Raw genomic sequence first — 24,308 nt, 5'->3', positions numbered from 1 at the left:
GAAGAAAGAAAGCTTTCCAAAGACACAAAGCGCTTATTTCAACCCTCTCTTATTCAAGCCTGCGTGAAATATTTTCAGAATTTCTACGCCAAGTTTTGTGTGCAGCGGGTGCTGAAACATGTCAGCTCATTCTGCACGAGCGACGAAACTGCTGGAGGTGTTATGAACAAAGAATGCTACACAGCTTTACGAGCCAGTGGAATTGTTAGTGACGCCATGTGGAAACAAATGGAAGAAGGAGAAACTAGTGTGGGGGATAAATTTGTACGAGACACTTGTAAACCACAAACGACCCCCAAGGGAAGAAGAAGCATCACCGCTCAGACTTCGCTGGTTTCCACCTTCAGATCGGTACAGTCTTTCAAGAGTTGCGCGGAGGCGTTTCCAGCAGCTTGTAAAGTGTTGTTGGAGCTGTCTTGTTTTCCAGTATGGGCTGGCAAGGACTCCGCATCAGAGAAATCAGCGACTGATGGCAATGAAGGTTTGTGTTGAAATGGATTCAAATTTGAAAACAGCCTGTACCTGGGTCTGGATACTTGTATAATTTGGATATATCATCAAAGTTGAAATGGTAAATTGGCCACCGTAACGATTACTAAAGCTGACGTTTCGAGCGTTAGCCCTTCGTCGGAGCGTTAGCCCTTCATTCGCTCCGACGAAGGGCAAACGCTCGAAACGTCAGCTTTTGTAATCGTTACGGTGGCCAATTTACCATTTCAACTTTGTTGATCTATCCAAATTATTTCGCTACCCCCACCGACGCAGCCCCTAACAGTTTCTTTAGAAACTATCAGCCTTTATTCATCTGGATACTTGTAACCGTTTTCTGTGACTAGGAACACAGAGCGCTAGTTTGGTGATCTAGAAACACACCAAAATCGGAATAACATGCGAGTGACCGAGTGACTGAGGAAAAGGAATAAGGCTGGCCAAAGTGGACGAGGATAAATACGGATTACAACTCGTCACTTGAAGATGCAGGTTTTTTTTTTTTTTTTGTTTTGTTTTTTTTTTGAGGGAGGGGGAGGGGACAGGTAGGCTTGGGGAACGGGGACATTTCCAAATACCTTCTCTAGCGAATGTCACAGAGGTCGATTTCGTCTGAGAATAGCGACTCACTGGGGATTAAAATAAATGTGACGCATATTAGCTAGACGATTTCAATACCCTTTTTCTTTTTATCTTTTTATCTTTTTTTATCCTATATAACGATGATATTACAATTCTTTACCTAACCCACATGCCATACTCACACTAAGGAGTGTGAACCTTTGCCAATAACTTGTAATTTACTAACGATGCCTTTTTTGTGCTTTCTAGAGTCAAATCTTCCCGAGTGGCTACAGTCGTTGATCATGTGTTGTTTTGAGGTCAGCGAGTTTGACATCCAGAGTTCGTCTGTTGGTACACTGTTGGACTTAATCAACTTGACATTGTCAGTCAATGCCGGCCACGCCCACGGACTCAAGCCATCTGCCCCAGTAGTTGTCGTTCCAATGATTTCCCGGCAGGCTCTAGGGGTGATCGAGAAGTCAGATTTATACCAGGTAGAGCTCTTAGAATGCGAAAGTTGCATTGGTTGTGACGCATCAAATTGTCTAACTTTGCGAAAAAGGAGATGTTGTATTCATCGTATCTGTTGTTTCTGATGGCTTTGTGCTTGTGCTTGTGTTTTTTTTATTTCAAGTTTTTGACATCGATTTCAGGTGATAGCAGAAAGCTTGTGGCATCAGTTGAAAGAAGACACAACACAGTTTCACCAGAGAATCGTCGAACTATATTTGCAACTACACAACTTGACTGCATCGCCATCTCTTTGTGCAAATGTTATTGGAAACTCTTTGATAGATATCAGCAAGGTAAATAACAGACAGTTACTTCATCAGAATGAAAAAATGCGCTATTATTTTTTAGTGCTCTCTTGCTATTTACACAGTATTGCGCGTGTGGCATTGGACTGATAACATTTTTTCATTTGTAAGGAGGTATCTTTACAAGGTCATTGGAAATTCGCCGTTTTCTGGCATGTAGCAAGAAATGTCGTCATTCAGGATTCTGGTAGATCATCAAGACTTGGGAAATTTCGAACCCTTGACAGGTAATTCGACTAAGTGATTGATCTCGTTCTCTGTTGGTGCGGGAATCTTTTTGTTCTTGTTCGTTACACCCCTCTCTCGTTTCACTGGGCTTTTTGAATCGTTGACGTTTTCAATCAGTTTTTTCTTAATCGGCCACGAACCCGTTTCTCAGCTTCTCTCTCTCAAAGGTAATTCTCTGCAGCTGATCCTTGTCTGATTTTAATTCTATGAAATTCTTCTTGAGGGTTATTTATCATGCTTGACAGTCTGCAAAGTGAAGAACCAGAAATAAGGTTAGTTAATTAGAGGCTTGGATCTTACTGTATTTTTATAGGTTACATCGTTCCGTAGTTTTTTTTTACGGTCGTGATAATAATCCCTCATGTAGGAATGTCTGACTGTTGAGAAATAAATTTGGTTTGGTTTTGATATATTCAACAAGGAGAACAAAAGATGCGTTTAATTCGGAAGTTGGTTCGTTTTCCAGGGTTTTGACGCAACATTGGCTCGCACATGCGTTGCAGCACGGGGACCTGGGGCGAATCATCGATTCGCTTCTTCTTTTGTTACTTCATCCAATTACAGCACGAGTTTCAATTCACTATTTGTCTCAACTGTTCGATTCCAAAATGGCCAATAAATTGTCGCATACCGATGGAAACGAGACGAAAACGTTCAACAACGTAAAGGGACATTCAATTAAAGAAATTGGAAATAAGACATCACCCAAACCGCAGAACAACAGAGAAAACAGAAACCGAAGTTAACTTCGGCAAATACTCGGGAATTGGACGAGAGCAAAACTACCAGTCCAAGTGGGCCAAGTGAAGCCGAACATTCGACAGATACTGACGGAGATGGAGCCGATGCAGATGACGAGAATGAAGAAAACGATCCAACCAAGGGTAAATTTTATTAGTCTTGATTCCTTTCCGTTCGACTCCGTCCATAATGGTGCACAATATCCCACATGTTTCTCATAAATTTTCTACTTTGTTTCTCTTCTGTCTTGCAGATAAATTAAAGGACACCGAACCAATGAAAGCCCCACAGTCCCCTCCCCCGCGCAGATCACATGTCCACCCTCTCGACCAGCACAAGTTACTTTACATCTTACACTACGACTCGCAGTTGACTCTGTACGCTTTCACTACGTTACAAACAATATTAATGCGTTCGCCTCACCAGTTTGTATGCGCTTCATCCACTACAAGCATCAGTTCATCGAACACGCCGCACCAGGAGAAGATCAAGGAATTATTAATCAGACACCGACGGTCCTTACTGGGGAAAGGATTTTATGGCGCTCTCTACGAGAGCTCTGTTTCTAACTCAGGTAGCAGGCAATGACCATGGAGTGCTTCCATTCTATGCTATGTAACTTGAGTTTAACCTGATCTCGTAAAATTCTCCCCACCCCCTCCCCCCCTCTTGCTGAGCCGTGGTATTGATTTGTATAGAATATAAAATTTGTGGCGTAATTATGCATGTCTTCAAGTTTGAAACACGGACATCAATTTTTCACCTGTAGGTTTCGGTTCTTCTTCAGGACCTGCTCATAGTGCACGACTCTTTGGAGGGCCCTTAAGCTATCTCAAGCCTAGCACCAGCAAGTACCTTGAGGTGCTTATCTCTGTAAGTTTGTATTTCATTCGAAGCGAGTATTCCAGTCATTTGCAAGTTCAACCCGAAGATATCAACGGCAGTGTACAGGTGCAACTAGCCAGTACTGAACTGTTACTCGGTGTAATGTGGCAATTAATTGAGGTTGTTAAGGAAAGTGGTGCTGGAGTTGGAACTTATATTAGTGACTTGTTCTCGCGTTGTAAGGTTCAAAAAGCCTTGCTTCATTGTCTTCTTTCGACGCTGTACGAGCGGACGGGTGTTAGGACTTCCAGCAAAGCAACCTCGCCTACCCTGACATCTGGTCACCTACACGTGAGTTCGGAAATTAGCCAATCGCAAGCGCGTGCTTTTCAGATCAAACTTATCAAACTTGTCGAGGCGGTTCTGATTCTCGAGTCAAACATCCACACCGCTGTAGCCATTTCTCAAGAGACAGCTGCCGGTCACGGAACTCCTCCACCGAGCAAACCCGAAAGTCCTGCCAAGATTTCCGAGGACGCCAAAGTGACGCAATCATCCCATCGGTACATTCCCGGGAAATCTTTAGCAGAACAGGGCATGTTACTGTCAGCGGTTCTTCATGGGCTCAGAAATGATGAGCCCGATATGCACTACGAGTGGTTACAGTTCGTGATCACGTGCTCGTCACACTTGGGAATGCAATTGCGCACGTGGGTGGTGCCTGTCGTTGAACATTTGTGCCGAATTCTGGAGCGACTTACGATTGTTTACGCCAAGGATAAGGATTCTAGGACTTCAAGGAGAGACACTAACGATGGGCAAAGGTATCAAAAATTTGTTTAAATCGTATCGATTAATAAGTGATGGGAGAGTGGTGACCAAGATTTTGCGCGCTGGGTAATGTATCAGGTGGGAAAAGTGTGTTAGTGGCAGGAAATCACCAATTGTCAATTGACGAAGTAACACCATGTGAGGTATTCCACTAATTAAAATTGTATAAAAACGGCCACGTAGTTTCCACTCAGAGCGAAGGAAATATATTGAGAGAAAAGAACATTTTTGATACAGATTAAGCTTCAAATACGGAAAAATGGGAGCTACTGAGTCCACGTTAGATTTAGTTTTGCAATCGACCACTTAAGACTACATATACTCGCAGTGATTACAACCCATGCAGGTTCTAGTTACTTCCGACAATGACTTAAGAATGTCATGAACAGTTTTCTTTTTGTACTTGTTTAACAGACGCCTTGACTTAGATGGTTCTAGTATTCCTCCAGACTACACGGTGACCTTACTGGAAAGCTTAGCGTCGATCTGTCACTACTGTCTGCGCGACAATACGACTCCTCAAACACCAGTCCTCTCTCTGAAGCCTCGGGCCGGTCGGTCTAACTCTTCTCCGAATGTATCTGTTAATCCTGACTCCAACCAATACAGTTCGGGCTCGGGTCAAATATTTACCAACCTGCTGCACGCGTTTTCGGTCCAGTCAGCGCCCATTAGTGATGTACCGAGTGTGGAGGTCCCAAAGCACATTCTAGACGCACGTGAAGGACTTCTGAGTGTCCTTTCCAAGATTCTGTCCTCTCTGTTTACAGTGTGGAGCACCTGGAGCCCGCAGAGAGCTGATTCAACCGGCCAGCGGCTACCATCTGAATGGTCGCTCAACTTGATGGGAAGTCCAAAGGTAGGTGCGGTAACTCCAGAGAGCTGAATCACTGCCGTCATTTCATTACAAAAATTATTTACAAATCAGCCAACTTCAACTCCCTACAGTCTTTCAAATAGCCATTGAGGGGTCCTCCCCTCATTATTTGTCCAGATCGTTTGTTACATTGACACAGATCGACATCGTCGTTAATCTAGACAGTAAATGTGTATGTAAACGTGTTTATTGCTCTTTTTCCTCCCAGGCTGTTCGACAACAGATTCTGCAACTGCTGACTCCGATCACCATGAACCATACCATCGTGTTTCTAGCCTCACTTGCAGATGTTTGGTACCAGAGGCGTAGGCGAGAGGGATCTGGGGTCAAGTCTGTCAGAGCAGTTCCATTGGCCTCTGAAGATCAGATCATTGTGGTAGATATCGTTTATGCCATCAAGGTAGGATTGTTTTCTCTTGGGAAGCCTTAATTGTAAGGTTTGCTTTTGCGAGTACGAAAGTCAAACTGATAAAGTGAATGTTACTGGTATCTTGCAGGCGTTGTCTGTGGAAGAAATGATTGACAATGTCAAACAGATCGTGCGTCAAGTTGTCACAAGCAAAGACAAGACCACACCTACTCAGGCTGGCCTGGAAGTCAACATACTACAATTTTTGTTCGAGTATTTGCAGAAAGCATCAGAAAGCCAGCTAATTGTTGTACGTTCATCTTTGCTATCTCTCATGAAGGAAGGACTTCAGCTCAATTTTCCTCCAGCTCTTTTTCTGTTATTGATTATTCTTCGATCTTACGTCAAGAATATTCCTTTACAAGAAGACAAAAAGGTCCGGAAGGAGTTACAGGTAACAGGAACTTATTTCGACTTGATGCCGGTCAAGTAAATCGAGACTCTTGCGGCATCATCGATTTAACACTGTCATGACTATCGCTTTTATTTATTTTCTTATTTTGTTTGAAGCCTTCCTTTTTTGCTTTTCAATCAGGACATAACGCAGCGTCTTGTTGAAGCGTGCAACACGGTGGCGGGATCATCACTGGAAAACGCCGCCTGGTTTAGAAGGACGCTGGCTGTCATCCCACAACCAGAAGTCCCTTCAGACCATTCAAGTAACGTGGAATCTGAAACTTCTGAAGCTGAGCCTGCGGCACCTCCTCCACCTGTGCCCAGTGGTACTAATTCAAGCAATACTGGCAGCTATAGTACCCAAGCCCTTTACGTATTGGCCGAGGTTCTTGCCCCAGTCTTGGACATGGTGTTTGGAAGCGACGAGAAGGAGCGGATGACGAGTTTTCTCACGACTGTGATGTACAACGTAACTCCGTTTCTCAAAAATCACAGGTAGGTTGTAGACCCGACATTCTGCGAAAACTTTGGCAGTCCTAGTTCGCCTATTCCAGTGTCAGTGTTTGGATTCGCTTTAAGGGATCACGTGCCGGGCTTCCTTCCTCTGAGGAGCAAATGAGAACACGAAGAGTTGATAAATAATGGTAATTGAACTGAGTGGAGTGCAATTTGGGCTGAAATCATAGGCGTGATTTGAAATCACATGTATGATTTCAGAACAAAATTGCACGACACAAGGTTTAATTACCACTTTATTACATCCATTTTGAAATCACCCAAATACAGGACTTGGTCAATTCAAATATTTTACTGATGCAGTATTGAGCCGGTTTTTAAATAATAAGTGGAACCGGAAACGCTTTTACATCTTATTTTGTATGCAAAACAGAAAGACTGACATCATGTGTCAAAAACTCAGTCAAGCGTAAAATGATGCCATTTAGAGGAAAAATGGTGCAATTCGTGAATAAATTGCACCAATTAGAGCCAATCAGATTACAGGGACCACCAGTGATTTCAAAATGGATGTATTAAGAGTTGAAAACATAGTGTTTAGGAGAGACTGGTTGCAAAAACCAGGGCGTAGATGGCTACAGTTTATGTCGGGAACTCGTGAAGCGTACACAATCTTTTGTTTCTGTGAATATGCATTGTGGCTGAATAAATATTTTGAGAATTCCATACGTCATTTACTTTCAAGTGACCAGAATGCTATAATAAATTATGCACTGTCAGGTTAAAAAAAAAAAAAAAACCAACAGACTCTCATAACTGTGAAATATTTGTGCTTCGTGACCATTCCACTCGTTTTACTACGCTCAAGTAAAACAAGCGAACTGCCCTAGCCATAAGAAAACGCCACTGACTCAAAGGTTTTAGTTCTACCGGTGATGAATTTAGACTGAGGGAGGCGTAAGTCTTTTAGACCGTTGAGAAGGCGAAATTAAGCAGAACCAATAAAATCCCGCTTTACTTTCGTCACTCAGTTTTATTCGTTATGGCTTCATTCCATTTAAGTCCACACAATGTACCCAGCTTCCGCGCTTGTTGTAACCTCTTGGCTTCCTTAAGTGGGTACCAATACACTTGACGTGCCTGGAAAAAGGAAGTTATGGAACTATTACTGGACCCGAGTTTCTTCCAGATGGATATCACGTGTATTGGGAGTTGGCGAACGATTATTGACAACTTGATGACGCAAGACAACACGTCATTCAAAGAGCTGATGACAAGAGTAGCCGGGTTGAGTCAAAGTGCTTCTATTAACATCTTTGCTAACAGGGAACAGGTACTTAAGTTTCTTTGATCTTACTTTTACTTAATATGACTTTTCTGATCAAATCTTCAGGGACTCTCAAAGGCACTACACTATCGGCGAGCGTCTTGAAAGATAGAGGCTGATTTTTTTCAAGTTAATCAGTTGCACTCAGTTTGAATTTTCTGTACCCTTCGCCAGTTTCAGTCTATCATGATGTATCATTCTCTTGTAATTTCCTAGCTTACCGAGCTTCAAGTCAAGGCGTATTTACATGATTCGAAAAAGGAAAAGGCCCAAGGTTTCTTAAGTGGCTCTTTTAAGTGAATTGTTTATCATAAAATGCGCCGGTCAAGGCGATTACACTTAGATTTTGCTAAGGTCTGGCTTCCTAGCCACTCCGACTCTAGTGTGACTTTTACATAAGTTTTGTGCTGCCTTTGTCCAGCAAGTTTCAGCACTTAATATAAATGATCTTCCTTATCTCTTCGAGTTCTTATAGAGTTCCATAATTTTAGATAAAACAGAAAGTCACGGGGTCATAGCAGGCGAAGTTGTGTTTTAATTAAGAAAGTTATCTTGAAACATTTTTGATGAGCTTAGGACAAAGCAGTATGCCGAGCTCCCGGATTTCGCGATCCAACGCTCTTTACTGACGAGTATGGAGTAATCCGTAGTTTATGTGACCTTACTCTATGAAAATGGCAACTAATGAGCCACGTGTGAAAACAATGTGCATCTTAGACAAGCTTTGTAGGTATTTACCTGGCCAGTATTATTAATTTTTTTTTTGTTCGTTCGTTTTTATATAAATATAATTTTTGTTGTGTTTGCTGCAGGAAATGGAGCAGCGTGCTCAGCTTTTAAAGAAGCTGTCGTTTACAATTTTCTGCAGCGAGGTGGATCAGTACCAGTACGCTCTGCCAGAAATACAGGAGCGGCTCGCCGAGAGCCTGAGACTGCCTCAGTCTCCAGTCGTACACGAGCGAATTTTTCTGTTTTTCCGGGTACTTATTCTGCGCATGTCGGCGCAGCATCTGACACCGTTGTGGCCGACGATTGTATCGGAAGTCGTGCATGTGTTGCTTCAAATGGAAAGTGAACTGGGTTCTGACGGCAAGTCACACAAGCAGAGAATGGTTATATCTGAGTTACTTCTCGGTTCAAACGGGTATGTGAACTACAGTCAGGAAAAATGGCTTGGCTTGTATCTTGCGGTGTGTAAACTTCTCGATCTGTCCCAGGCTCTGCCTAGTGATTATTTATCGCAGTTTCAACTCTATCGCTGGGCGTTTGAAGGGGAAGCATATAACATGACCGCTGGAGAGGAAAAGGTTCCAGTCTTTAAACCTCATATCGCTCGTTTGGAAAAACTGCTTCGAAAGAGGATAAGAGATCAAGTTGATGTTGAGGAGCTACAGCGTGTGCCAGGAGAACCGCTGCTGACCATGTATCAGATCAAATCTTTGGATCAGCTGCTTCCTTTCTTCAGGTGTTTGTCGAGGGACAGGTTCTCTGGCTGCGGCGAGATGCGGGACAAAACTAGCAAGTCTAAAAACTCGCAAAGTAAAAGTTTATTGGAGCGCGTAGTGGAAAGGGACTTCCTCGAACCTCTTGTAGTTGACTGAAACCTTCAAAAGAATCACTTCACGATGTACACACCTTCGTGATTTTCCTTATTTACAGTCTGCGCTGATCCTCTCCATTGTTAACCATTCCCTCTTTATTTCGGTTTATTCCCAAATCTTTGGTGTTTGTTTGTGTACCCCAGCAAATGATGATCTTAATTTCATTCGATTTAAAGGTCACTATATATGGCGAGTAAATTGATCTGAACTAACTTGATGTACCTCCTTAACAACTAAAGTCTCCGTTTCTGATAAAAAAAAATGAGAAAAATAGCACAAACGTAATTGAAACCCATTTTCGAACGGATTACTACAATGGCGAGGGTCAGCGGTAAAATGCAATCGTTCTTTTTTTTTCAGTAGGTGTTTATATGGAAATGAACCATGGTATTTTTCAGTTGTATGGATAATTACATGGGAGAAAATTGAATGAAGTTTTCATTTGCTTTTCTTTAATAACTTATTAGTTTTTACTACTACATGAATTTTCCTCGCTCGCATGGGGCACCAGCCATAGTTCATGTTACTTGGAAACGTCAAAACAATAACTTTGAATCAGTTGCTTCTCCTATACTTTAAAACTCTTTATTAAAAACCAAGCAAACAACTCTTACTTCCATCAAGTGCAAGCCTTAAGCTTGCTTAGTGATACACTAAAATATTTCTATAAAATTGTTTCACGCGTTTAGACAGGTTTAGAATCGTGACAAACATGTGAACCACATTAGAGTAAAGGTCGCCTCTTAAGTAAGAAGCAAATATATTTTTGAGTAAACAGTCTTGTGCTGAATATTTAACTTTAGTATAATTTCAGAGCTGATCAAAGAGTTTCCAGCAATCTGACTGGTCGAGCGGTTCCTTATACGACGCTATATAAACCGCTTCGCGCTGTTTCTATAAAAAGTTAATAAATGTTACTAAAATGTTATGATTTTAGAAATTTCTCAGTTGTTCAGCTCTGAAATTATACTAAAACAATTCTTCGCCTCAGGTTCATTGAATATTGTCGAATAATTCCCTCGACTTCGTCTCGGGGATTATTCGACGATATTCACCTTGCCTTCGGCGAATATTTGTTAAGTAGAGGCGGCAAATATTTAATTTCCAAGGAGGGTATAAATGATAAAAATACCAAGATAGCGCATTGTAATGAGAGAAGTGACATGCGTCAAATCGTTTTTCTTGATGGTAATTTTTTTTTCTCGTATGATACGGAAGTTCCGGGAAGAACTTTCGGGTAAAATAATGAATACAAGAAATTTCTTATACTTGTAACAGACAACTTCCAGTGGTTACCGAGTGAAAAGGTCTTCGTAATTATTTAAATTTATTGTATGAAGACTATTTAATTTTTGTATTCTTAAGCTAGACTTTTGTTACTATAAAAAGAGAACTCTCCTTTACTCACTAGTGACTGAATAATCTCTCATTAAATCAACATATCGTGTTCAGCACCTTGATTTTGGCCTTGCTGACACAACTTTTGTTTCGTGAAATAATCACAACATTATCCTGTGTCTTTCCTGCGGGTTCTATTACAACAACAACAACAACAACAACAACAACAACAACAATTTATAGAGCGCTATTTACAATGACAGATCAACAGCGCTTTACAATCAATCCTAACCCGCCCATCCCACCCCAGGGGAGGACATCCATCACACTGTAATCTCGTGCATGGGAAATTAACGTCTTCGACCCCTAACCCTGTAGGAGACGGGACCTCCATTTATACCTCCCTATCCGAGAAGACTAGAATATCTAACCATTTCTTGCTGTTATAGAAAGGTGGCATATTCTTCTCATTTATTTTAAGACCTTGAGTGTTGGTCCGGCCGGGGCTCGAACCCTCGACCTCCCGCACAACAGTCCAGCGCTCTATCCATTGAGCTAACCGGGAGGCGGTTATGAAGAACTTTGCTCCGTAATCCACAAGCGGAAGGAAAATTGGCAAGAAAGCGAGTTGGCCATAAATCGGGACAGTAAGAGGTGATAACATTAGTCGGCCTACAAAATAGGTTGGGTTGTCGCGGCGTATAAAGGGGCTGTGAGACTTAAAGGCAGGATCGGGATGTCGGACACTGCGATGACTGCGGTGAAAATGAAGCTTAATTACTCTTAAATGGGGTTTTCTTATTACTTGAAAAAAACTTTCTCTTGATGGGGTTGTTTTCATGGATCTCAAGTTTACAAACTGGACGAACGGGCTTAAATTATGTTCAGATTTGTTGGTTAACTATTTCCTCTTTCTTGTGCTCCTGTTTTTATTTTTCTTGCCGTTTCAGCTCAGTGCTTGGCAAAGGGAATTCTGTTTTCCTTTGTGCAAGAATCTGTAAAATAAAAAGTGCAGGACTTAATGTTGAGACAACACACTTTCTACCACCAAATATCGGTATCTAAAATTAAGCAGTAAGACATAATTACTCTTTTTCATCAAGGATGAACGATATTTTATTTATTTGCAATTCCTGAGTTGTAATTGGCTTAAGAGATAGAGCAATGGCAGAGGAAACTCTCTTTAGAAAGCATCTTTAGACTACCGTGTTGAAAATGCCTCATAAAATTTCCTTAAAAGCTCGAACCACGTGTTGGTAAGGTGAGGGCCCAGTAAACCTATACCTTTGGGACAAAGAGTAGGGCAATTGTCGACGTGGTTGCCACGAAGACGATCGATCTTTGAACCAGAGTCGTAAGGGGAGGATCAACCACAAACCAAGCCACAATCGCCAAGCAAGAGAACATAAACACGTTGTACACTGCTAAGCCAATGTTCTTGGAATCGTTCAGCGAAGGATAATGCACGTTTCTGGTTTCCCAGGCCAAAAACACGCCGAAAATCAACAGAATTCCTTTCAGTCCGCACAATGACATCATCCAGGTATCAGAATGGGGAGAAGTGCACCGAGAGGTTAAGAGTTCCTCCACGAGGTCAGGGTCACTATTGATATCCTGTAACGACATACATAGTCTTGATCACTACGATTTATAGAGGGAGCTGAATGATACAAGCATTTTGATTGGTTCTTATTTATAACCTATTGAAGGACAGACGCATATATGATTATAATTTGGATATATCAACAAAATTGAAATGGTAAATTGGCCACCGTAACGATTACAAAAGCTGACGTTTCGAGCGTTAGCCCTTCGTCGGAGCGAATACTGAGAGGAATTGTGAATCGTGTGTGCTTTTAAGGCAGAAAAGGGAGCTACGTTATTGGTGAGAACATGGCAACGAGAAATACATTTAATTTATTCGTGTATTCTCGTTGCCATGTTCTCACCAATAACGTAGCTCCATTTTCTGCCTTTAAAAGCACACAAAACCCACAATTCCTCTATTCGCTCCGACGAAGGGCTAACGCTCGAAACGTCAGCTTTTGTAATCGTTACGGTGGCCAATTTATCATTTCAACTTTGTTGATATATCAAAATTATTTCGTTGCCCCCACCGACGCAGCCCCTAACAGTTTCTTTAGAAACTATCAGCCTTTATTCGCACATATGATTAGTTACCATCTTGTTAATTTTCGTGAATTCTATCGTCAATGGGTCCATAGATGTCCAAGTTGACAGGATAATGATGTCTATAATCCAAACGACCAACAGTATTGCAAGAAGACTGGTACTACTCAAGTTGCGAATCTAAAAATTTGAAAGAATGAAAATAATTAGTTGACGTCTGCTTCAAGTTCATCGTCAGTTCAAAATGGACAAATCCTTCCTCACCTCCTTTTTCAATTGATTGTTTGTAAATATTTTGTAAACTCTCCAGGTTTTAACAAAAATGCCACCAAAGGCGAAGGTAAAGCTGGTGGTCAGAAGCCAGGCAGCAATCTAAAGATTATACAAGCCAAGTGTTATAAGACACAATTATCTTTCAATTACTATCAGGAACAAAACGCGACAAGCTATACCAACGAATTGCTTAAAAGAAATGGCAATTCTAAAACTACTTGCAATGTTAGATTGTCTGCTACTTTGGGTAAAAGTTCTCATCAAACTTTTCTGAAAATTGTCCGGTATAAAGAGATAATTGAAAAACCACGAAAATTAATAGGTATTTAAAATTCTCTTAAAAGCATTATAAAACCTGGATTTATTTTGTTGACATATAATCGTCAACTATTGAAATTAAGCTGCTGTCATAAACTGCAGTCTTATTGAATCAATTTTGCAAAATCCCTTATTAGGCTATCGAAATCACGGAAACGCGAGATAAGACTTAAAAGAAAAGTGAACTTGCCACAAACAGGTCTTACATGACAAAAGAACGCATGGTTGAAGTGTTCCGCTGACGCAGAATTACTGTGGGCCGATAAAAATACTTCCAAGTAAGCAAGTATACATCCAATGACAGTAATGTTGTTGAATTTCGGAGATGACAGTCGTATCAGACTGCGAAAGAAAAAATACAAAACTCGTTATTTCCAAACCAAGAATAGAGTACATAGTTCCATCCTCCTGAATGATTTCATCCACTCGTGGGGTAAATTTTTTAATAGCTCATTTCCGAATTACCTTTAGTCTCTTTTTCAAAGGGAGTCCTGATGCTGATACTTTCATATAAGTTTTCATTCACATTCAAATTAGCACCTGGCCTCGATTTGAGAAAGAGGCCAATGGGAATTCGGAAATGGCCTATTGCCTTAGCAACCGCCCAGTTTAATTCAAATAACCAATATTTATAAAGAATCGAAAAACAGCATCTAAACTGAATGGCAATAATTTTAGGTCAAGGAGTCATCACCCAAAAAAAATAAAAAAGAATAATCTAAAGTGAAAGGTTTTTTTGAAGTGGTTCGTAACACTCCACTTTTTTGAGCCGCCATCAGTATGCGCGGCACACTTTTCAATTCTTTTTCAGAAAATAATAAGCGAGAAAAGGATCAAGTTGAGTACAACTGTTAGAATTGTTAGAAAAAGTTCAAATTCTCTCCAAGAACTTTTCAGCGGTTTCATTGAAAACCCGACCTTAACATTCTAATTGATAGAAGGAAGACTCTCAGCAGACGAAGTTTATCAATAGCATTTTAGCATGTTTCTGGAAAAAAAAATTAGAGGGTGAATGCTATTGCTTCGGTAACCAGCTTGGTGTTCTTTGTTTTGCAGAGTACCTCTGATTTCGATAGATATAGTTGAACAGCAAACAAAACAAACAGAGCAGTATTCCAGATATGGCCAACACATAGAACGTAACAGTCGTGTTTCTGTCTTCATAATAAACCTTTTGAGTGATTTTGGCTCCATCTGCTGGAACACGATCATCTGCGGTTGAAAAGGCAGAGAAAACCTGGTACATAAGACAAGACTTTGTAATTCATGAACCTATCTATAGTTGGTGTTCATTGCGGGAGGGAGCACTACCGGCGAGACTCCGTTTTATAGCACTGGTAACATCATTTTTTTATGTTCTCGGGTAGAAACTTAACTCTCTCATACCTCCAAATATAACCAGACGTATTTGTATAAGCGAATCATCGGGAAACTACGTACTGAAGTAGGAATATTCCTCAATGTTTCCTTATTGAAGAAACCGGCAAAGGCCTGGAATGTATAAAGGCCAATAAAATTCACAAGACTCATGCAACCTTAAGTCTAACCTAACATCAGAGTCCATGCAGCTGAGCATGCTCAGGAGGTGCCCAATGTTTGTCTCACCTGGCCATTCAAAACCATTACCATATGGTTGAAGTTTCCCATCACGAATATCTATTGTAGCGACCAGTTGCTTTCGGCCTCCTAAAACAATACCACAGCATTCTGATAAGTATGAATTTTTCTAGTCACACTAAGTTTAAAGCTCGCCTTTAACATTACTTTTCAGTATAGCATCGTATCATTGAATAAAATTTCGCCTTCTTATTGGTTAACGAAGCGAGGTATTTTAGCGTGAAATTGCGAGTTGAAAACGAGGCTAAGTGATATTGTTTCGCGCTCAGTATAAAAACAAACACTATTTTTGCTGTTTTCTTTTTTCTCTTAATTTTTATTCAGTTATACGATTCAAGGAAAATGCATTACCATTTTCCTTTAGAATTTAAACAACTTTCTCATTGATAATGGTCGGAGAAAACTTGATATATTTGATGAAGCAAACTTGCAATGGGGTGAAACCTCCAGATAAAATCTTTATGTATGATATTTAGGTGAATTAGGACGATCATTTTCAACGTATTAGAAAAAAACAAAACAAAACAAAAACAAGTAAAAGAAGAATTTCACTTACCTATCCTCTGACTAATTAGCACAACTGTTTGCCTGTCTCCATTTTGATTAAACGTCACGTGACCCTAATAAGGTACAGCAAAACTTATTTCATTGGACCATGCCGGAAAAAATTCCTAAAATTGTTGACCCACAGTTGAGAAAACAACGGTAGCTGGCTTCACTTTGTCTTTCTGTCTTTTTGTAACATCGGCGAAGTAGGACAGAGACCCTGAGGTCCAAACAGGAAGCAGAATTGGTTAACTTACCGACATTCCCTTGAAGTTTGTACGGAACAGAATATCTTTCATGATCCCAGCTGTTTCTTTATCCCCGTATTTTATGGTTTCCAGAGTTTTGTTCTTTTCCCGAAGCAGCGGGATAGATTTGTCCAGCATGAGAGCGATGGTCCACACGGCGTCATAAGTGAAACTTGCGTACTCGTGGGATGTGTAATTAGAACGTCGACACCTTTCCTCGTAAGTTGACTTAAGTTGTTGTGCTGTCTAAAAAAAAAAAAGATTAAGACAAAGTCATCAGTTGACGTTTACTTAGTTATCAGCATATATATTCTGAAGGCTGACAAAATGATAAAGAAACAAATCGTACTTTGTCACTGTTTTGAGTTTACATGCCACCCGCCCAGGGATTTTCCACGTACGTACAACTCTCAACAAAGCTTTTACAAGCCAAACAACGTTCAACCCCTTTTTTTTCGTCAGTTGTCAGAATAAGAAATGATAAACGGCAAACACAAATTGACTGAGGATTCAAGACTTTTTCAATTCATGTCTGGATTTTGATAGGGAACAGCGGTACAAGTTTTTTCGGACAACATATGCAGTAATTTTGGCCCTGTGAAGAATGTAAACACTCCTACCTTCTTCGATATAGTGGGTTGTGTCGAATTGCCGAGAAGCAATGGAGATGTTAATATCAGGTTACTAGCGGCTTCAAGCAGATTTTCTCCTGCACATTCTTCATCTGTTTTTGTCCACCAGTCTTCCAAGTACCATCCAACTATTATCCAAACATACTTGCTTCCAAAGAGTCCTTCTTTGTAGGCCTGTGAAAATAGATTATTCTCAGCTTGCCTTTCAAATGAATGTTACGGATGGATTAATTTGTGGTGAAAACAATTGTACATTATATTTCATAACTTTTGCAGCATATGATCCTAAACTTTACATAAGTTTTATCGACTAAGTTAAAATTGTAAATAAATCATCATTGGCTCTGACGAAGGGCTAACGCTCGAAACGTCAGCTTTTTAAATTCTCTACGGTGACCAATTTACAATTTCAACTCAGTTGATAAAACCTAATTACCTTGTTACCCCCACCGACGCAGCACCACAGTTTCTTTAGAAACTTACCCCTTTTACTAAAATTTACATCGCTTCAGTGTATCGTGGAAGCTCCTTCCGTCCATTTGTGCCATTGTTAATAAAAGCCTAAGCCGTGCATTTCTCAAATGATTAAGGAGTTGGCTGGAGAACTGCCATACCTTTGGTTTTAGTAAGCCGAAATTTAAATGACTTCCAGCGAAGGAGATGTTAACAGCACTGATATTGGCATCATGATGTTGATTTTGCTGGGTGTAAGCAAGGAAGGATGGGTCGTTAAGTTCGCGAAAAGTGAGGGAGTGAGTGAATCCAATGGCGTAGCGGAAAGGAAATATCACCGCGAGCCACCATCATATAAGAATATTATAATGGTATATTACTTTGGCCAGATTGTGGACTTGAAGGCTACAAAAATAGCCCTTAGCCACTATCCACAGCACATGAAGAACATAGAGATCCATACACAGACGCAAGTCTTTGATCAGCAGGAACATTGGTACTAGTTAGTGGTAGTTGGTAAATGTTCAATCTTGCCAAATTGATGTATGAAGTACTTTGGTTTGATCAACTGGGTTGATAATGTGAATTGACCATCGTAAAGAATTTCTAAAGCTGACATTTCGAGTGTTAGCCCCTCGTCAGAGTAAATTGTGGGTCGCGCGTGGTTTATATACAGAAAGATGGAGCTACGCTATTGGTGGGAATATGGTAACGTGAAAAACAAAAAAATAAATTAATAAATTGGTTGAATGAAAAGCGATCGTTGAAACCGTTGGGATTAAGAGCGCCAACTTGAAAGATTAAGCCATGTTAATGGTGCCCAATTTCCATTATCAACACAGCTGCCACAATCAAAGTATTTTGCAATACGCCCACCAACGCAGCACCACAGTTTCTTTTATGACTTACTCTTTTTGACGTAAATAAGTAAAACGTTTATTCGCTATTCAATACTCACAGTACACATAGCCTTTTTAAACATGTCCTCGTACATCAGTCCTATGATGATCCGGGCGTCTTTGTCCTTAAATATCAGTAATAGCTTGATCACTTATAAAAAATAAATACCATTGTAACACAACCAAAGTAAAGCGCGCGTTCTGATTGGTCGATTCAGCGTCCACCATTTGCACATAGGTGTACGCTGCTGACGTGAGCAAATGCAAAGACTAGTTTTCCGCGCGCTTGTTTTTTCTGGTCACGTAAGATTTGTTAAATAATAGAAAACTCTTTTGCTACAATGTATCTATGTTATGTTAGAAAACAAATGGTAACTGCCATAGCGTACAATATTGAGTTATGGATGCACTTGGGAGGTTTGCTAAGCACTCAAGAAGCTAGAGTCGCTCTCGGCTATCGCCTCGCGCGACTCTTACGCTTCTTTCGTGCTTAGCAACCTCCCTAGTGCATCCATAACTCAATAGTGCACGCTGTGGTGTTTACCATTTGTTAATTACTTTCTCTGTAATTTTTTCCACAATTTATGTACTCACTAATCCATTAGCTGGGTTTAAGGACTGGTCGGAAGATTCTGGGGTATAAGAGGAGCAAGCTGAAAGGCAGGCTACCAAAGGTGATTATTCCGCTTTAATAATTTCATACCTTCAGTAAATTCTTGACCGATGAAGCCGGGTCCTGTTTGAAGGTTTCTGCCGCAGTGATGGTAATATTTGATTCTTTTAACATTGAGATGAGCTCTTCTTTTGTCTATTAAAAACATCAAATGTTTACATTTTACGCGTCTGACAAGTTCTACCAGGTAAAACTATCACATGTTTAAAGAAAAGGTACGTTTTCCTGTGGATTTTAGTTTTACGATTTTAATTTTCTCACTTCAGTCACGTTGCAGAATTAAGCTCGCATGTTTATGCATCGTTTTAATGATCCAGAAATTCTTACTGTAACAAAAATATCGAAGTTTTCCACGATAAGGGCGACCCTTTTCCACCCAAAATGTTTTAACAGTGCGACTCTGGCCGGGTTTTCCATTCTTTCAGATGTGGCAGTTCTGAAGTATAAAGGATACTTTTCTTTGTTTGAAAACTGAGGTGAGGATGCGCTGTAACCAATCTGAAAAAAGAAGCAGAACAAAACAGAACAAAAATTTAGCAAATAATGCAAAGAACTTGTAATCAATAAAGGTCCAAAAGAATATTTGTATTCAAATCAGCCTCGTTCCAAGCCAATAGAGAGCTTCACCTTGGCTACCGTTTGAAATGGTGATAGACCGAAAACAGAGGCGCTGACTCGCAAAAAAGGCGAACATTAAGGAAACTCCCAGAATTTCTACAGTGTTAGTTATATTAGTCATAATAAAGATAAATGATAAGAGTATTTCCACGACTTTTTGATAATAATTTAATCGAAATAGATTTCAAAATTTACGAGAAAACCCTCTAGACACATGTTTCGGCATGACGCGTGCCATTATCGGTTCTTTTTTTATGTATCTGATGACTTTCTTTTATCGAGCGTTACATGAACGATACACTGTCTGTGTAAATCGAACCACAATATTTGCCGGAAATAAGTACCGTTACAATAGTTTAAGTAAACACCGGCGCGCAAATATAACTCTTGGAACAATAGCAATAATGATAATAACCTGACATCAACAATAGTGATGGTAATAATAGTGACGACAACAACAATCATAGCAACATATATGATAAAGTTGTTATTGTGTAATTTTCTCTAAGCAATAGAGGTACGTCTACATTAGCATAGAGAAGAATATTTGGCTCTCAGCTGTGCTAAAAAATGCACCATCAGTATGTGAATGACTTTACGTTACCTGCACTGCTTGCCAATAAAGCGCGGCTTCTGCAATAGGGTTGGTTGCAACCGAACAACCGGGACCCAAGAAAACAATCTTGTGGGGCGGTGTGTTAATCAAGTCCAGCATGGCTCGAATCCCAGCTCCACTTTCACACTTGAAAAAAAAGTTCAAACTTCTAAGTTCAACTAACTTATGAATTGAATGAAATATCTCCTATAACATTTCATATCCTAAGGAAGAAAAAGCTTCCCCGTACAAAAATGTGGCGAAAGCTCATGTGATCTGCGACATTTTGCAATAACAACACATGTTGTAATGATGACGGCTAATTCGATAATATCATTTTGTTAAGAACGACTCAATAAATCTGCGGTTAAACTCAAAGTTTTACTTTATTCTGACTAAGGACAAAACCTCCTTAGCGAATACTCGATCTTCACATGGCAAAATCTCGAACGAATTAAAAGTACTTGACATTCGATCCCTGTCACTCATTTTAAAAATACCATAAATGTAACGCAACATCACGTTCTCCTAAGCACGTATCGTTTTCCCTATTTGTTCACATGCCTTTTTGACAAAGTTGATATCATTACAATTTGCGTCAAGGTGTTGATGATGATTTTTCAAAATGCTGCAGCCCTTATTACTAAATGTGTGTTACTGAACCGCTGCAATAGTTATTACAAACTGCGTAAGTTATTACAAAATGCTGACGCCTCTTCTGTTTCATTGTTAGCACTGCGATAGTACATCTTCCTCTTAATTAAAGCCTCGTCGCAAAAACAGTGGTCTATAAGCTAGTCTCTCAACACTTTTTGTCGACGTGAATGCTCAGTTCCTTCAAGCGAATGATCTCGTCTTAAATTTTTGAGACGATTGCTTGGCCTGATGTTCTAGCCGGGGAGGATCCACTGACAATCAGTTCATTTTCCAGGCCTCTTGATTCTTTTCAAATAAACATCAAAGCTTTGTTTTGCTTATTCTGTTGTTTCTCAAAAGAAGAAATAAGCTCCCCGTTCCTAGAAAGCACCTTGTTTGGAATTTGCATACAGGTGTTACAAATTGTATAGACCGTTGATTTTTTCAAAGTGCTGCAGTCCTCGTCACAAAAAGCGTCACTCAATAGAGATGAAACGCTTCTATTTTGCTCCTTTCTTTAATATTTTTTGTGGGGTGTTTTCCGAATTTTCTTCAGCCGCATTAACTGAAACTGAAAACGAATTGTTTACGTTTCAAGGAAAAAAAATAGAAAAAAACATTTCTAGCTCTTATCCTACACTGTGAACATACCCTGGAATCATTCCACACATATTTCAACTGATAGTTCACTAAAGTCTTAGGATCGCCGTTCACATGTTCTAATGCCATCTCCAAAGCTGGAATGACCCCAGCTGTGCTCCAACTGCCATTTTTGACGTTAACACCAAACAGGCCACCGATGTAAAGGTCCGTCTTGGTCTTGGAGTTGCCATGATCAGTTTCGTTCGCTATCGTCAATGAAATATAACAAAGTAAGCAAATGAGAAGTTGGAACAGGTTTGCCATTGCCATGTTCTGTTATCGTATCTGCGAGTAAAAATCAACAATCAAAATGTTATAGAGTCAACAGGCAGATCAGTATCGTTAGGCCCGCTATGCACTGAAAAGTTCGGGATCGAACTATAGTCAGGATTATTATTCAAAGAAAGACACTTTGCGCTCACATGAGTAATGCTCTATGATTCAATCTGGCTATGAGGATTAGCAAGTCAGCAAAAGGCGTCCTCCTACGAAAATCGAAATAAGCTCGCACAGTGTGGGGCGAAGGTCTCTAATGTATGCGTGACTGTCAAATTCTAATCAAACTAGACATGTGTTCCAGTTGCCAGAGTTACTTCATACAAAATTTTTTTGTTTTTATACTTAGCGAATTCAGTGACAATAAATTGATTAAGTTATCTAACCCCTTCAAGTGAGGAGACAATCACTTGCAAATTGGGGAAAAAAAACTCAAAATAACAACTTTCCGACATTAATCCATGGCATTTTATGTTAAAATGTCCGGCGGGGAGGTATTCCAGTTCCTTTTTAGAAATCTTTTTAGAGTTCAGTGATGTGTGGTCGGTGAAAAATTTAAAGTACCTGGAAGAAGGCTCTAATCCTCTGAAAACTTTTACCGAGCCGCTGCGATCACTTTCAACGTGATCAATGAATGTGCGAGACTAATTTAGCTTCATGCAGGTGAGAGCAAAACTAAGATATTAGCACAAAAGTCGTAATAAGTTTTTCTCTCTTGAATAGATCTAAAGTTCCCCAAAGGAGGAAGTTTTATTTGCTTGATAGATAAATAAAGATGAGCATTTTAAAACTTCCTTTTTGAAAAGTTTTTTCATTAATATGAGATAGAGGTATCGTGCACTTAAATGGGAACATATGTCGCTGGAAACAAAACCAACCGCTTTCGTCTTACTGAAGTCGCTTTTTTCTCGTCCGACAGCTTTTCATTAAATCTTTTGTTTGAATTAAAAACGTTATCCTTGGTAGATGAAAAACTATAATTTTCGATTGCCGCTGTAAATGGAAACTGTTCCATTATGTTTCACAACAACATCATACCACTTTAAACCTTTTGTCACTTAAAGGTTTGCTTCAAAGCGAAATGATGACACTGAATTTAACCGCAATTTTATCGACAAAACAAACACATCAGTTTAAGAGCTAGAAACTTTGTAACTGTAACTGAGGCAGACCGAGGAATATCTGATGAGCAAAAATACAACGATTAATCAAACGGATCTCAGATCAAGTTTTAATTTTTTTTCCATGATTTTTTATGACATAATTATTTCAGCCAAGCAGTGGAGTATTACATGTTTGCCGTAAGTTATGATTAAAAATGCTAAATGCAAATGTTACTCGGCAAATACGTCTAGGTTCAAGTAAATGTCGTAAATAAACCTTCACATGTCAAAGGAAAACTGTACCGAATACAAGGATACGAATTTGACGACTTTACCCGCTAAAAAGACGCTTGCTGTTGTGACCGATAGTCTTCAAGATGATCTGGTAACTTGTCAAGAAATCCAGTGAGCCCATTTAGCTCACATATGTTTTCCTGAGGTAATTAAAAAAAAAGCTTGAAGTAGTTGACAACTTTTTAAACGGACTTTTCTTCTTAGCCATAAAATTCATCTCGGCTTTTAGTTATGGGTCAGGAATATAACAACAATTTTTGACAACCTTCTAGTGAGAGTTGCAAACAATTGAATTTTATGGCCTTAAGATTATTTTCAGTGGCTAAATTGAGAGCATTGAAGGAAAAATTTTGATTTCTTACATCAACGCTAACCCAACCACCTTCTATCTTCTGAAGTTAGTATATAAATATAATACAATTCCTTAGCTAACATGTACGTTTTTTTTTAAGTTGAGACTTGAGGTAACTAATTTACAACAACTTTTGGCGGTTCCCACCGATCCTGTTTCCCAGTTAATCGATCCCTTCCATCACCAATGTCCCTGTTGGTAATATAATGCCTATTAACTGATCTTTAATTTTTGTTAGGGGTCTGCGAAAAGCTTCATTCGTTCAGAGAGGTTACTAAAAATTTTGGCTATTTTGTTTTCCGTTGTAGTGGTATAGCTATGATCGTACGATACTTATGCTGCTTTACGTCATGGCACATGCACAGAACTTAAACATATTTTTCAACGTCACGTTGGTTACTTTATCGTTTAGCTCCGCTGACGTAAGATTGCAACACACTCTAATTTGTTCTCTTAGGCGAAAGCAACAGAGAAATATTATAGTAACTGGTCGTTAGCTCCGTAGGCCCTGGCTTTCGCTCTACGCCCATAAGTTTGAGAAAGCAGCACTTTTCCTCTTTGATAATGTATTTTGATTAACTCTATAATGCTAGGTAACCGGATCTGGATCAGCTCCACACAGCTTTACGTCGCAATTTATAGTCAGATGTTTCATAGCCAACTAGAAGCCAGTGTTAAAAAAAAAGAAAACGATAACTGTTAACATTACCTTGGAGAATGTTGTCAGCGGCAGTCAGTTTTAGTGCATTTTCTGAATACGTCAGAAACACCCTGAGCCCCCAAGCAGTGTTGGCATATAAATAAATATATCGACTTGTGTCCCACTTGGCTTCAGCAGATGGGCTGCTAGCACAGTTTACTTCAGCCTTAAGCTGCCAGATTTGCAGGGACTACAGAGAACCCTTAATGCCTCGATCTTTTGAATTCACGTCCTTATTTGGGCGGCACACAAGAACCACCTGCTCTCTGGTTGACAAGCTTTACTTTTAAATGACAATTTTAGACAGATAAACTACTTCGTTGCGGTTTTCTTGATTATTTGGCAGATCTGACCATGTCTTCATTCGCATTGATCTGAATGTAGAGAAATGTACGTTTCAACG

General features: G+C 39.8%; 1 protein-coding gene and 1 pseudogene across 4 annotated transcripts; one reads left to right on the top strand and one right to left on the bottom strand.

Annotated features, from left to right (window-relative positions):
• Positions 1 to 10,965, top strand: LOC148725859 (protein DOP1A-like; annotated as a pseudogene). Its single transcript, XR_015991120.1, has 14 exons — positions 1 to 481; positions 1,321 to 1,547; positions 1,707 to 1,859; positions 1,983 to 2,097; positions 2,320 to 2,371; positions 2,566 to 2,983; positions 3,094 to 3,414; positions 3,610 to 4,489; positions 4,911 to 5,355; positions 5,582 to 5,773; positions 5,871 to 6,176; positions 6,318 to 6,673; positions 7,697 to 7,967; positions 8,774 to 10,965. The product of XR_015991120.1 is annotated as a protein DOP1A-like (transcript).
• LOC148725858 (gamma-aminobutyric acid type B receptor subunit 1-like) lies at positions 10,126 to 24,264 on the bottom strand. Of its 3 annotated transcripts, none has more exons than XM_088729431.1 (16): positions 23,915 to 24,264; positions 21,190 to 21,465; positions 19,912 to 20,049; positions 19,017 to 19,187; positions 18,720 to 18,824; positions 18,076 to 18,141; positions 16,653 to 16,838; positions 16,042 to 16,278; positions 15,795 to 15,858; positions 15,227 to 15,307; positions 14,653 to 14,833; positions 13,828 to 13,963; positions 13,295 to 13,402; positions 13,082 to 13,210; positions 12,185 to 12,514; positions 10,126 to 11,895 (listed from the first exon to the last, which is right to left on the bottom strand). In XM_088729431.1, the coding sequence occupies exons 2-16, from the start codon at positions 21,448 to 21,450 to the stop codon at positions 11,830 to 11,832; spliced, it is 2,259 nt and encodes a 752-aa protein (XP_088585557.1). In that variant the 5' UTR covers positions 21,451 to 21,465; positions 23,915 to 24,264; the 3' UTR covers positions 10,126 to 11,829. The 3 variants fall into 3 exon arrangements, with proteins under 3 accessions (XP_088585557.1, XP_088585556.1, XP_088585558.1); XM_088729430.1 differs by lacking the exon at positions 23,915 to 24,264 and adding an exon at positions 21,603 to 21,725; XM_088729432.1 differs by lacking the exon at positions 23,915 to 24,264 and adding an exon at positions 21,603 to 21,724 and having other exon boundaries at positions 14,683 to 14,833.
• Between the last annotated feature and the right edge of the window lie 44 nt (positions 24,265 to 24,308).

This window comes from Stylophora pistillata, chromosome 8 (assembly GCF_964205215.1).
Source record: "Stylophora pistillata chromosome 8, jaStyPist1.2, whole genome shotgun sequence".
Lineage (NCBI taxonomy): Eukaryota > Metazoa > Cnidaria > Anthozoa > Scleractinia > Pocilloporidae > Stylophora > Stylophora pistillata.
Note: the sequence above shows the minus strand (reverse complement) of the source record. Positions and strands in the feature narration are given on the sequence as shown.

Excerpts from the sequence above, each read along its gene's own strand:
- LOC148725858 (XM_088729431.1), bottom strand. The coding sequence starts at position 21,450 with ATGGCAATGGCAAACCTGTTCCAACTTCTCATTTGCTTACTTTGTTAT. Across the intron at positions 20,050-21,189 it reads ATGTGTGGAATGATTCCAGG|TGTGAAAGTGGAGCTGGGAT; the intron begins GTATGTTCACAG and ends TTTTTTTTCAAG. Across the intron at positions 15,308-15,794 it reads GCTAATTAGTCAGAGGATAG|GAGGCCGAAAGCAACTGGTC; the intron begins GTAAGTGAAATT and ends GTATTGTTTTAG.